The 14,841-nt window shown below is 40.8% G+C and overlaps 1 protein-coding gene across 31 annotated transcripts in view; it reads right to left on the bottom strand.

Moving 5' to 3' along the window:
- DTNA (dystrobrevin alpha) overlaps positions 1 to 14,841 on the bottom strand; it is a 371,751-nt gene that overhangs the window by 13,276 nt on the left and 343,634 nt on the right. For 18 of the 31 annotated variants that reach the window (XM_049112768.1, XM_049112758.1, XM_049112759.1 and 15 more), the window contains 2 exons: positions 9,671 to 9,803; positions 832 to 1,945 (listed from right to left, as the gene is read on the bottom strand). In XM_049112768.1, the coding sequence (XP_048968725.1) occupies positions 1,805 to 1,945; positions 9,671 to 9,803 (274 nt within the window). In that variant the 3' untranslated portion in view covers positions 832 to 1,804. Of the gene's footprint in view, positions 1 to 831; positions 7,615 to 7,704; positions 7,754 to 9,670; positions 9,804 to 14,841 lie in introns of those variants that run through there. The other 13 variants (XM_049112771.1, XM_049112776.1, XM_049112777.1 and 10 more) reach the window with 4 other exon arrangements.

Below are 14,841 nucleotides of genomic sequence, written 5' to 3' on the forward strand. Positions count from 1 at the left end.
GGACTCATGGATTCTGCTATTGGATCCACAAAGGAAATGGCTCCTTGAGCAAATGAAGCACACAACCCACCATTGCATGGGAATCCAGAGGTTCTTGGAAGGGAAATGAGAATGTAGGGAGTGATTACCTCCGTTTGTCCACTCTTTGGAACTCTTGATTCCTGTTGCTATCAACACGTTGACCTCCAGGATGTGCTGATTCTCCTCTCTTTCTTTCTTTTTTTAAAAAAAAAATTATTTATTTATTTATTTATGAGAGACCCACAGAGAGAGAGGCAGAGACACAGGCAGAAGGAGAAGCAGGCTCCATCCAGGGAGCCCGATGTGGGACTCGATCCCAGGACCCCGGGATCACAACCTGAGCCAAAGGCAGATGCTCAACCGCAGAGCCACCCAGGTGTCCCTGATTCTCCTTTCTTATCAGCTCTAGCGCAAACAAAACAAAAACTAATTCATTTATTCATTCATTCGACACATAGTTGTGGAGCTCATAATTGCCAAGTACTTGGGTAGATGCTGTGATTCGAAGGATTGAGTCAAGTTATATAAAGTGCTTAGAACAGTGTCAGATATAAAGCGAGCACTAAATATGTGAACTCTTTGTATTCTCAAACTCATCCCCTTTTGATTACAACAAGGTTTTCCATAGAAAAAAAAGGTGTGTCTCCAAAGGTAGCGAAAGGTGAGATATTTTGCTGTAGTTGCTTAAGATTCAAATGATGTGTCCTGCTTCCTACTGGATGTGCTGCCTTGTCTTTCTCCTTTGAACAGACTGACTCCGTGTTGCTTTAAGAAAGATCCGTTACAACAAAGGAATAAAATACACAGATGTAGTGTTTTTAAAAACATTTTTTAATGAAGAAATAATTCCATTCCAAAATATAGACACACAATTAAATAGTTTAATCACTTCAAAATATAACATGTCCCCAGGAGGTTCCAACACACACACACACACACACACAAAACAATACTTAACAGCAATACAAAAAAAACCCATACAATAGTAGTTTTGTTACAATACCAATGAAGATTGTGAAATCTTTAGTGTCTCTGAATTGGTTATTTCAAATGGTGTCAAATGACAGTAGTCATAATTAGAAATGTCTTACAGTTAATTAGCCTCAAGATGTAACATTTCTGATTTTTTTTTCTCTTTTTGGTTCAAAAGTAAAAATGCCCTTTCTTCTGAGGACACAGTGGAGTTCTTGTTTGTGGCTCCTTGCGTGGATTCAAACCAAGGTGATTGCAGCAACCAAAGGTTGCCGTATTTACAAGGTCTATCTACAGTTAACAGCCAAGAACTAATAAGGGTGGACAAAGATGATAAAAATAAAAGCAGACATCAGTGCTAAATTATGATGCAACAGTTTGGCTCATGCATATAAGAAAATACATAGTATATCACAACAAAGGCCACACTCTTATGCAATTCAGTTCACATTACTACTTACAAATGAACCTTCCCTGCCTTATAGAGATCACTCAAGAATCCATTTTTCACAATCTCCAGCACATCTCCCTCTGACCAACCTAACTTACCCTGACTTGCGTCCTGACCAACCACAACTGATTCCTGAATCTCATACAGTAGATTTTGCCCTCTTCCCTCCCTCCCACCCTTCCTCCCTCCATCTACATGGCGCTGTGGGGGAAGTTGGTTATGTTAGACCAGTGCTCATTAATAGGCCATCATCTCTGATGAACCTGGATGTGCAATTCATTGTGGAACAAGAAAGAAACCACCCCCGCAAGATAGAATTGTATCTCATGGACAGGATAGGTGAAACCCACTGGGTTGCACTTAGAACAGGCCCCAGAAGTAAATTTGGAGAGCCAATGAAAGAAACACACCCCAAACCACAAAACCCCAAAACAATACACGCCATTTTGTCTCGGTTACAGGACAGGGGTGCTTGAGTCTGGTCTCAGTGCTGACGTGGAGCTAAGAGAAAGAAAAGGTGGCTGGTTAGTCAGGAACTGGTCACTGGCGGCAGTTTCTAGAGTCCTTGCAATGGCTTTGTACGATGCTATTGACCACCATGCCATGGAGTTGGCAATGACAGCTACAACAAGGGGGAAGGTTATCAGCAAAACTACTCAAACCTTAGACAAGCGTTTTGATGTAGAAACACAAAGTGACAACAGATGTCAGCTCAGTGCAGTCGGTGGCTGAACACCACTTGCAGGATCAGAGTTCTGAGTTCAAGAACTACCTGGCTATGAGTTAGAGCTGACAGCAATGTAGGTAGCTGAGATGTAGTAGTTTTAAGTACTGAGTATGAGGCACGAGGGGCCACCCACTTCATCTAGAGAGGTATGGTTTCACAGAGGATGGGCAGTGGAAAGGAGATGAACATTAAGATAAAATCAACAAAACTCCTAGTAAAATCCATCTGTGCAAAGAAATTTGAGAACTGTGCAGTTGTGCCACTTTGGTGTCAGCCTGTCCTCAGGGACATCTGTCAGGCTGCTTCTCTGGGGAAGTATGATGAAGCACATCAACGGAGAGAATGGGCTTCTTTCTATCCAGCGGAGGGCTTTACTATCCCCAAGGCAAGTGATTTTGTTCCAAAGGGCAGCCAAGGACATTGGTTTCTGACCAAATGCAGAGACATGAACAACTTAGAACCTTCCAGAGAGGGATCTGGAAGGTGTCAGGATGTCTTCTCAGTTGGGCACACACCAACTACCAAACACATGGCTGGAAGAAGTTCTTTGCCAGCCCTGGAAGCAAAATCGAATTGCTGAAGCATGAGGTTGACTCAGAACCTTTCTTGCTTATTCTGAATATGGTCTTTTTAGAGATTTTATTATGCAACTTTATTCTAAAGCAATGGCTCTCAACCTTCAGCAGGCACCAGGAATCACCTGGAGGGCTTATTAAAGCACAGGTGGCTGGGACTCGGCAGGCCTGGGATGGGGTTTAAGAATTTGCATTTCTAAACAAATTCCCAAGTGATGCTGATGCTGCCGGTCCAGGGCACACATTTTGAGAGCCACTGTTCTAGACGTTCTCTACTTTCTTTTAAAGGAGACAGGAATTCCAGAGAAGCTGCCATTTAAGTAAAACATATTCAATATGTTGCAGGATTTTTATTTCATCAAATCCTGAAACAAGTAGATTATGTTTTCATTTCCCCAGAATCCCTAAGGGAAGTCTTTAACGCTTCCTGACAAGGGCCATTATAAAGGACCATCAACAGAGACTTTCATTCTTCCTTCTTCGACAGTGCTTTTGCAACATCAGCTTTTCACTGAGTGCAAAATCCCAACTCCACTTAGAAGAGCCTGTTTCCTCTCACATGACCACAGAAGGCTGCATGCAGAACACCAGGTAGCCAGCTAAGGCAATAAACATTCAGAAATAAAAGGAGAGTGAGCGTTTGCAAGCGCACTTTAAGCCTGTACATTTAAAGCTGAAGGCCTCCAGACAACCTGATAGGGGAACTTGTGGATGAGCGGTGTGGTTAGACATGCTCCCTAAAGCTAAAACGAGAGGAACGAGCCCATGGAAGAGCAGAGATAACTTGAGTCCGTTTGGGGATCTTATGGCACCTGTGGTTTATAAACAGCTTTAGCAACAAGTATTTCAAAACATAGTTCACAGTTTTTAAGAAGATCTGTGCTGACTTTAAAAACTAGATTCTATATAATTTGAATGTTGCCTTTTGTTTTGAATATGATATCTATTTGGAAAAAATATTTACACTAAATTCTATGGCTGATTTGTTAGAGTATCTTGAAAGAAAACAACCCCAAGCTGGAAAGAAGCCCCAAAGACTGGATTATCCTGGTGTGATTGGTTCAAGTCACTGCTCATAGAGACTTAAAGACAAATGCAGACAGTTCAGGCCAAGGACCCTTCTTGGCCGCTAGGCCCTGAGTCTGTACACTCAGGTACCAAGTCCTTCGGGGTTAGTGAACTCATGTAGGGCTCTGCAAGTGGTTGTTTTTTTCCAATTGCTGTGGAAAAAAATGTACAGTGTATAATAAACTGTTTCGCTAAAATCTCAAAGAATTCAGAAATCAAACTTCTAGCTATAAACAGTATTAATATTGTCATTGTAAACTGAACAGGTTCCATATCATGTGCAAAGGTTTAAAATGCTTGTTAATACTGCCATCATGAGTAACAGCAGCGTGGGTTTTCAGCCTGTGGGTTTTCTTTCTTTTCTTTCTTTCTCTCTTTCTTTCTTTCTTTCTTTCTTTCTTTCTTTCTTTCTTTCTTTCTTTCTTTCTTTCTTCTTTTTTTTTTGTGACTGTAGTTGGTTTTTGTTTCTAATCAATCAGGGATGAGCCATGTTACAGAAGATGTAAGTTAGCTTTGAACAGAAGTCAGAAGTCTTTTTTTTTTTTTTCCTTCTCAGAACACACACCTATGAACTACAAATCTTAGAATGAAAAGTTAGCTGCACTATAGTCGGCAGAGCGTCTCTAGGGGTAGGGGTGTGTCAGGAGCTGCTGCGTGTGGCGGCTCCTCTCTGCGCTGAAGCTGCTGCCAGGCGGTGTCTTCTTCTCTGTGTGGGTGGGTGCGGGGCTCTCCTTCATCACCAGCTTTCGTGTTCCCTTCATCATCTGTCTGACTATAGCTTGCCTGGGAATAAGGAACGTGTCATTTTGTTTTAAAGATGAAAACTATTCTCTAAATTAGGGTTTTGAGAATAGGATTTTGAGAATAAGGATCATCCCCGTCCCCCCAACACGCACATATTCACACTCTCTCTCCTCCCTTCCTCCGACCATTGAGAACAGGTGTCCTGGGACACCATGTGCTATTGCTCCTTCGGAAAGGGAGGATGGGAATCCTCTGTGTTGAATCTCTTGCTTAACGGGTACTTGAGGCATCTGAAGGCTTAAAGCATACAAAACAGAAATATTTGTGCTGTCCTCAACTGACAAGCAGATGAGACCACTAACCTCCCACTGAGATGCCAATGTAATTAGAAAAAAAAATTCACTTTCGATTGTCCAAGCCTCCAGTTTCTGAAGTTAGGATGTGGCTGGCCAAGGAGAGTGGTGTCCCATGTGGAGAGAGGGATGGAAAAGAAACAAATCCAAGATTTGAGTCTGCCAAAATGGAGTTTTGGTGGATTCTTGAATTTAGTGTTAAATATTACATACACTATATTTCTTCCAAAGAGGCTAGTTGAAAGGCAAGGTTTTCCTCTATTGGCTCCTGAACTGCTGAGTGCATACTTATCTTTAAATAGTTCTTTTTGAGCAGAGGAAGGGTCTTCTATTTTTCTGGGGTCCCACCATCTGCCCCTTACTCATGTAGGGCTCTGCTCTGGTGGACACCTAATTGACTTGCAGGGTTGAAGTTGGCTTCTGGACCCTTGGATAAGAGATCAGAGCTCTGGGGCAATTTCTGGTCCTGCCACAGGATCAGAAAGCCCAAACAAATCGATCTCAGTAGCACAAACTGTTCCAAGATTTCAGATGAGAAGCCACTGGCTTCTAGATTGACCCATAAGGTTTTAAATACATTTTGCCTGAGTGGCTGATCCAGTGATAGGCTCTTGTTTAGATTTTGAGAATTAGGATCCTCCCCTAATTCTTGTTTAGAGTCCTGTGGAATGTCAGCTCGATAGGTATGTGATGTAGTAAATGGCAGAGGCCACAATGGTTTCAGTTTTCCACTGCCAAACTGACAACAAAAGATTAAAACAGTGGCCTAAGAACTTTTAGAGTACTGAAATCTTTGGCTTTTAGGTAGAAGAACCAACTGCCACTTCTTATGTGAGTTTATGTCAAGGACATTTCGTTAGTTTGTTTAGAAAAAAATATTTTTTTCTAAGAACTAGTGACTGATGTTTAAATAATATGCAGAATAGAAATGATCCCATTGCTGGCACTAAGAGAAAAAAAATGCTCTTAAAGGGGAGGCTTGCTTCTTTCGGACTAGATTTGTTGTAACAGGAGTCGATGTTTTCAGAAACAGCTCCTGGGAATTTTTTTCACCGTGGTCATAATGAATGCACGTGGTGTGGCATTCTCAAATCCAAGGGACAGAGACTAGAATATAGTCAGTTAGGTCCTTCTTTTCACACCAAAAAGGCCTCATTGCTCATAAAGTATATTTCCTAACAGCAGTTATGCCATGATATCTACCTGCTTCATACTAACCTGAGGACGGAGGTCAGTAATGCATGAGCTAGGATATATTCTGTGCAAGTTGATTTGTCATTTTATATATATATATATATGTATATATGTATATATATGTGTGTGTGTATATATATATATACTTTTTTCAATTTAACAGCCAGAGTTGACTTTCCTACCAGCTGTACTATAAGTGTGGTTGTGGTTGGGAAAGACTGTATCACCAAAGTAGATACAAGTCCTTGGGTCCCTACAGCCAGAGACGGTGAGAGGGGTATTTACTCTGAACTGTAATGTGGGGCAGCTAAATGGCCATTAGCTGGAGCCAGAGAAACCATCTAGACTTATGAGACAGTGTAGCAAAAGGTGTATAAAGTCACTGCACATAGCTGAGTTTATAAAAATACAGAGCAAGGGCAGCTTGGGTGGCTCAGCAGTTTAGCGCTGCCTTTGGCCCAGGGTGTGATCCTGGGAACCCGGGATCGAGTCCCGCATCGGGCTCCCTGCATGGAGCCTGCTTCTCCCTCTGCCTGTGTCTCTGCCTCTCTCTCTCTGTGTCTCTCATGAATAAGTAAATAAAATCTTAAAAAAAAAATACAGAGCAAGCTAGTTGTGAGTCCCAGGAGGGTCCCATACACTTACATAATAACTATAGCAGCTCCCCCAGATTGAATCACTTGTAAAGCATAGTGCTAGGCACGTATGTGTGTGCTCATATTAAAGTATGGTGTGTCTGCCACCATGTTAAGCTCCTTATAAACTACCTCCCAGTGAGGACAACTCCACTGTGAAACACGTTGTGTGGAGGCAACAGAGGTTTATAGAGATTTAATAATTTGTCAGGGTTATTTACGCTGCCACGGTTTGGTGGAACCCCTGTTTGAAATCAGGCCTGTCAGAGTCCAGGGTCTAAGCTTCAGACCCCTCCACTCAAGAGGTCCTGCCAGTCAGGTGCTAGTCTCTCTACATTAAACACATTACTGAGGCTTCTCCATGTATGTAGGTAGGTCCCCGGGAGGGGGAATCACATGCCACATAAATGATACTTTAAATAAATTAAGCTGTATCTTGTTGAATTCCACAAAAATATAAGGCTGCAGAAGTTTTCCTCTCTGTTTTGATTCTTTTGTTTTCTTTAATAATATGAGGTTTGGCCTTCACTTTTGATCTCTGGGTCCTGAATACAGCACGACTCTGAGGCTGGCCCATCTCTGGATGTGCTGAGCACGCCTGGACTTTTCCTTCTCAAGCGACAGAGAAGCTGCCAACTCAGGCGCTCTTAGGGACTGGTGATGAGGCATCATCGCCCCAGAGGATTTCTGGGGGGCATCTCTGGTGTTATAGAAGTTTCTGTGCCAATTTTCCTAATTAATAGAGTAAAAAGTCAATTCCCAAGGTGGTCTCCCAAATCTCCACTGGATTATAATGAAATGCTTCCATAGGCCGGATGATTCTTTGATATCAGCAGGGAAGGAGGATATTTTATCACATAGAACATAGAAACACCTAAGAGAGAGTGATTGTGAATTTAGGTTACTGGTTATCAGAATTCAGTGTACAGTGGCCACGTTTCCTCCTAAATAAGATGGTACTTACTTGAAAGGAGAGTGATAAAAGGATATTGTATTCAACCTTGCAAGCTGACCTGTGGGTGACAAAGGACACAAACAAGAAAGGTGACATGTCAAGTCTGTGATGCAGTCAAGCTGGTGAATTATTTGGATGGAAGCCATGCAGAAAGACACACAGAGAGAGAGAGAGTCCACTGAATGAAAACAGCATTCTGATCCATCAAGCAACCATATGCTCACAGAGTAGTCACAAAAAGCCACTTCAATGTTCTCTAGGGCATATGTCTTGAGTGGGGACACACAGGCCTACTATGGTCTCCTACACCTTTTCTTTGCCTTTCCCTTGAAGTCACTGGGCATGGAAAGGAAAGGAGGGAAAGAGCTTAAGATTGACCAGAGCTGGCAAAAGCTCCAAGTACATCTTAAGCTATTGATAGAATTTCCCCTCATTCATTACTCATATAAGGTTAAATTCCCAATTCATTGAAATAAACAAAAATCTAATATTTTACGCATAATGGCTGTCTCTCTTTAAAAAAAAAAAAAATCTAGAATTTCAGTCACTGTTGTCACCAAAATCCAGAAACTGATATGGACTCAAAGAGGGAGGCCTAAGAGGCGCCACTAACAGCATGAACCAGAACATTGATTATTTAACCACATCCCTCTCTCTCTACACAGCAGAGCCAAATGAAATATGTGTAGGAATGCCATCCTCGGAGTTCCCAGAGATACCCTCACAGCTTCATCCAGGCTAATTTCTTTCCGTTGCTGGGCCACAGAAATGGCAAAATAAGAGTATTCTCCATGGGTCTACTTCCGGCAACTTTGGTGTGGAAGCATGGCCTTACATACATAGTCACTGATTTTTTTCTTTCTTTCTTTTTTTTTGGCAGGGGTGGGGTGGGGGAGGTATGGACTAGGCCTACATTTTAGTTGCTTCTGAAATATGGTTGTTAAACTGAAAAGGCTAATGGAACATTCCAACAAAACTTTTGTTTTATATTGTCAGGGTGGAGTTGGTAGGCTTCAGTTTCTTTCCTACTACATTCTTCTTCGGAAAATATTTCAAAACAATCCACAAACATATGAGAAGCAGAGGTAATGTATTCTCTCTGCTTCTCTTTCCTTCACTAAGAAAGGGCTGCCGCTCATCTACGAGTGTGGAAGAAGCTTATCTGGCCATTGGACAGAAAGCCTGGCATGAAGAAATATCCCATGGGGTCTGGGGGGCAGTAGGTCTCAACCAAGCAAACATCCCTGAACTCCCAGGACCTCAAGAAAACACCTGTGAATTACAGGGAAGAGAAACATACGAGCAAGACAATCACTGCAGAACAATCTTCATGGGGAAAATGTATCTCTTTTAGGATGACTTACTAATTACACTTAGTCCCAGTTGTGAGCGTGAAGTTCAGTGAATTCATGGATGGATTAGTAATATACTCCAATATATATGAAAATCTGTCCATCCATACCCTGTTGAACACAGAGCCTCCAGTTCTTGCCACATTTCTTGGTGAGATTTGATCCCCTCCTACTTATTTATTTTGACATGAGGTGGGCCATGAGGGAGGCTGAGGACAAATGATTCAAGGGAGGAGATATATTTAAACTTACTATTCAGTTTCCTTGGGCCCTGTTCTCTGTATCTTTTTATTTTTTATTTTTTATTTTTTTTTATCTATGAGAAAAAGCATCTTTCCCAATGATCTTAGAGCAGTATGGATTGCTAGTCACTGTGTTTCCACTAAAATGACAAGATCTTTTTCACTTTCCAGATCAGAAATTTCTAAGAATTCATGGTGAGCGGTATAGCTCTAAGAAGTATTTACAATTTTTACTGTCTAGAATGTGTGGAGTAAGGAATGTAATCAGAATATTCTGGAGAGGATGGGTGGAAGAAAGGAGAAGGTATGGATTTTCTGGGTAATGTAAAAGACCCAGCTACAAGGGGGCTGGGGGCCAGGGGCCAGGCCAGGTGCCCATACCTGGTAGGCTTCATCCTGCAGCTTCTGTTTCAGGTACTCTTCCATCTTGAGCTCGTTCTCCAGCTGCCGGACCGAGTCATTTTCATAGTTCTCATCCTCTGGCCGCACATAGGGGTCCCCATCTTCTGTGACCCTGGGAATAGACCACAAATGGTGTTTGGGAGCAAATCTTGAAAGTAGAAGTGGAATTCACGTGTTAGCTATAGTTTTGAGGCCCATTTACTGAGTCCTCTAATTTGCTTCTTTGCTTCAATTCACTTCAACTCAACATCTTCTGTTACCTAACAGAAAATTAAAAAAAAAACAAAACAATTTTGGAGGTTTGGAGATATAATCAAGGTATTCTCATGCAATCTTTCTATGGCAGGCTGATGACCATTGGTCATCTGTATTTTCCTCTGGCTTATGGGAATGAGTTGCCTTTAAAGTGTTTGTCAGGCTTAAAAGAGGCAGCCTTATCTTTTGAAAGGATATAGTTTTCCCAATATGTTTTTTTTTTTTTTTTTTAATAGAATCCAAGAACACTTTCTATAAGGAAAGTGAGCCCTCTACTGAAATAACGATTAAGGACATTTGTTCATAATTTAACCCCCTTTGTGTTTTGCACATATGTAGGCACATGCACCCATGCACTTTATTTTTTTTTATTTTTATTTTTCCCATGCACTTTATTTTTTTTTTTTTTTTTTTTTTTTTTTTTTTTTTTTTTTTTTTTTTTTGTTTTCCAGGTTTTTTTTTTATTTTTTTTTTTTATTTTATTTTTTTATTTTTTTTATTGGTGTTCAATTTACTAACATACAGAATAACACCCAGTGCCCGTCACCCATTCACTCCCACCCCCCGCCCTCCTCCCCTTCTACCACCCCTAGTTCGTTTCCCAGAGTTAGCAGTCTTTATGTTCTGTCTCCCTTTCTGATATTTCCCACACATTTCTTCTCCCTTCCCTTATTTTCCCTTTCACTATTATTTATATTCCCCAAATGAATGAGAACATATAATGTTTGTCCTTCTCCGACTGACTTACTTCACTCAGCATAATACCCTCCAGTTCCATCCACGTTGAAGCAAATGGTGGGTATTTGTCATTTCTAATAGCTGAGTAATATTCCATTGTATACATAAACCACATCTTCTTTATCCATTCATCTTTCGTTGGACACCGAGGCTCCTTCCACAGTTTGGCTATCGTGGCCATTGCTGCTAGAAACATCGGGGTGCAGGTGTCCCAGCGTTTCATTGCATTTGTATCTTTGGGGTAAATCCCCAACAGTGCAATTGCTGGGTCGTAGGGCAGGTCTATTTTTAACTCTTTGAGGAACCTCCACACAGTTTTCCACAGTGGCTGCACCAGTTCACATTCCCACCAACAGTGTAAGAGGGTTCCCTTTTCTCCACATCCTCTCCAACATTTGTTGTTTCCTGCCTTGTTAATTTTTCCCATTCTCACTGGTGTGAGGTGGTATCTCATTGTGGTTTTGATTTGTATTTCCCTGATGGCAAGTGATGCAGAGCATTTTCTCATGTGCATGTTGGCCATGTCTATGTCTTCTTCTGTGAGATTTCTGTTCATGTCTTTTGCCCATTTCATGATTGGATTGTTTGTTTCTTTGGTGTTGAGTTTAATAAGTTCTTTATAGATCTTGGAAACTAGCCCTTTATCTGATATGTCATTTGCAAATATCTTCTCCCATTCTGTAGGTTGTCTTTTAGTTTTGTTGACTGTATCCTTTGCTGTGCAAAAGCTTCTTATCTTGATGAAGTCCCAATAGTTCATTTTTGCTTTTGTTTCTTTTGCCTTCGTGGATGTATCTTGCAAGAAGTTACTATGGCCGAGTTCAAAAAGGGTGTTGCCTGTGTTCTTCTCTAGGATTTTGATGGAATCTTGTCTCACATTTAGATCTTTCATCCATTTTGAGTTTATCTTTGTGTATGGTGAAAGAGAGTGGTCTAGTTTCATTCTTCTGCATGTGGATGTCCAATTTTCCCAGCACCATTTATTGAAGAGACTGTCTTTCTTCCAATGGATAGTCTTTCCTCCTTTATCGAATATTAGTTGCCCATAAAGTTCAGGGTCCACTTCTGGATTCTCTATTCTGTTCCACTGATCTATGCGTCTGTTTTTGTGCCAGTACCACACTGTCTTGATGACCACAGCTTTGTAGTACAACCTGAAATCTGGCATTGTGATGCCCCCAGATATGGTTTTCTTTTTTAAAATTCCCCTGGCTATTCGGGGTCTTTTCTGATTCCACACAAATCTTAAAATAATTTGTTCTAACTCTCTGAAGAAAGTCCATGGTATTTTGATAGGGATTGCATTAAACGTGTATATTGCCCTGGGTAACATTGACATTTTCACAATATTAATTCTGCCAATCCATGAGCATGGAATATTTTTCCATCTCTTTGTGTCTTCCTCAATTTCTTTCAGAAGTGTTCTATAGTTTTGAGGGTATAGATCCTTTACATCTTTGGTGAGGTTTATTCCTAGGTATCTTATGCTTTTGGGTGCAATTGTAAATGGGATTGACTCCTTAATTTCTCTTTCTTCAGTCTCATTGTTAGTGTATAGAAATGCCACTGACTTCTGGGCATTGATTTTGTATCCTGCCACGCTACCGAATTGCTGTATGAGTTCTAGCAATCTTGGGGTGGAGACTTTTGGGTTTTCTATGTAGAGTATCATGTCATCGGCGAAGAGGGAGAGTTTGACTTCTTCTTTGCCAATTTGAATGCCTTTAATGTCTTTTTGTTGTCTGATTGCTGAGGCTAGGACTTCCAGTACTATGTTGAATAGCAGTGGTGAGAGTGGACATCCCTGTCTTGTTCCTGATCTTAGGGGAAAGGCTCCCAGTGCTTCCCCATTGAGAATGATATTTGCTGTGGGCTTTTCATAGATGGCTTTTAAGATGTCGAGGAATGTTCCCTCTATCCCTACACTCTGAAGAGTTTTGATCAGGAATGGATGCTGTATTTTGTCAAATGCTTTCTCTGCATCCAATGAGAGGATCATATGGTTCTTGGTTTTTCTCTTGCTGATATGATGAATCACATTGATTGTTTTACGGGTGTTGAACCAGCCTTGTGTCCCAGGGATAAATCCTACTTGGTCATGGTGAATAATTTTCTTAATGTACTGTTGGATCCTATTGGCCAGTATCTTGTTGAGAATTTTTGCATCCATGTTCATCAGGGATATTGGTCTGTAATTCTCCTTTTTGGCGGGGGTCTTTGTCTGGCTTTGGAATTAAGGTGATGCTGGCTTCATAGAACGAATTTGGAAGTACTCCATCTCTTTCTATCTTTCCAAACAGCTTTAGGAGAATAGGTATGATTTCTTCTTTAAACGTTTGATAAAATTCTCCTGGGAAGCCATCTGGCCCTGGACTCTTGTGTCTTGGGAGGTTTTTGATGACTGCTTCAATTTCCTCCCTGGTTATTGGCCTGTTCAGGTTTTCTATTTCTTCCTGTTCCAGTTTTGGTAGTTTGTGGCTTTCCAGGAATGCGTCCATTTCTTCTAGTTTGCCTAATTTATTGGCGTATAGCTGTTCATAATATGTTTTTAAAATCGTTTGTATTTCCTTGGTGTTGGTAGTGATCTCTCCTTTCTCATTCATGATTTTATTAATTTGAGTCTTCTCTCTCTTCTTTTTAATAAGGCTGGCTAATGGTTTATCTATCTTATTAATTCTTTCAAAGAACCAACTCCTGGTTCTGTTGATCTGTTCCACAGTTCTTCTGGTCTCGATTTCGTTGAGTTCTGCTCGAATCTTTATTAGCTCCCTTCTTCTCTTGGGTGTAGGATCTATTTGCTGTTTTTTCTCTAGCTCCTTTATGTGTAAGGTTAGCTTTTGTATTTGAGTTCTTTCCAGTTTTTGAATGGATGCTTGTATTGCGATGTATTTCCCCCTTAGGACTGCTTTTGCTGCATCCCAAAGATTTTGAACGGTTGTATCTTCATTCTCATTAGTTTCCATGAATCTTTTTAATTCTTCCTTAATTTCCTGGTTGACCCTTTTATCTTTTAGCAGGATGGTCCTTAACCTCCATGTGTTTGAGGTCCTTCCAAACTTCTTGTTGTGATTTAGTTCTAATTTCAAGGCATTATGGTCCGAGAATATGCAGGGGACAATCCCAATCTTTTGGTATCGGTTCAGACCCGATTTGTGACCCAATATGTGGTCTATTCTGGAGAAAGTTCCATGTGCGCTTGAGAAGAATGTGTATTCAGTTGAGTTTGGATGTAAAGTTCTGTAGATATCTGTGAAATCCATCTGGTCCAGTGTATCATTTAAAGCTCTCGTTTCTTTGGAGATGTTTTGCTTAGAAGACCTATCAAGTATAGAAAGAGCTAGATTGAAGTCACCAAGTATAAGTGTATTATTATCTAAGTATTTCTTCACTTTGGTTAATAATTGATTTATATATTTGGCAGCTCCCACATTCGGAGCATATATATTGAGGATTGTTAAGTCCTCTTGTTGAATAGATCCTTTAAGTATGATATAGTGTCCCTCTTCATCTCTCACTACAGTCTTTGGGGTAAATTTTAGTTTATCTGATATAAGGATGGCTACCCCTGCTTTCTTTTGAGGACCATTCGAATGGTAAATGGTTCTCCAACCTTTTATTTTCAGGCTGTAGGTGTCCTTCTGTCTAAAATGAGTCTCTTGTAGACAGCAAATAGATGGGTCCTGCTTTTTTATCCAGTCTGAAACCCTGCGCCTTTTGATGGGGTCATTAAGCCCGTTCACATTCAGAGTTACTATTGAGAGATATGAGTTTAGTGTCATCATGATATCTATTCAGTCTTTGTTTTTGTGGACTGTTCCACTGAACTTCTTCTTAAAGGGGAATTTTAAGAGGCCCCCTTAAAATTTCTTGCAGAGCTGGTTTGGAGGTCACATATTCTTTTAGTTGCTGCCTGTCTTGGAAGCTCTTTATCTCTCCTTCCATTTTGAATGAGAGCCTTGCTGGATAAAGTATTCTTGGTTGCATGTTCTTTTCATTTAGGACCCTGAATATATCCTGCCAGCCCTTTCTGGCCTGCCAGGTCTCTGTGGAGAGGTCTGCTGTTACCCTAATACTCCTCCCCATAAAAGTCAGGGATTTCTTGTCTCTTGCTGCTTTAAGGATCTTCTCCTTATCTTTGGAATTTGCAAGCTTCACAA

The sequence above is a fragment of the Canis lupus genome, chromosome 7, assembly GCF_003254725.2.
Source record: "Canis lupus dingo isolate Sandy chromosome 7, ASM325472v2, whole genome shotgun sequence".
Classification (NCBI taxonomy): Eukaryota; Metazoa; Chordata; class Mammalia; order Carnivora; family Canidae; genus Canis; species Canis lupus.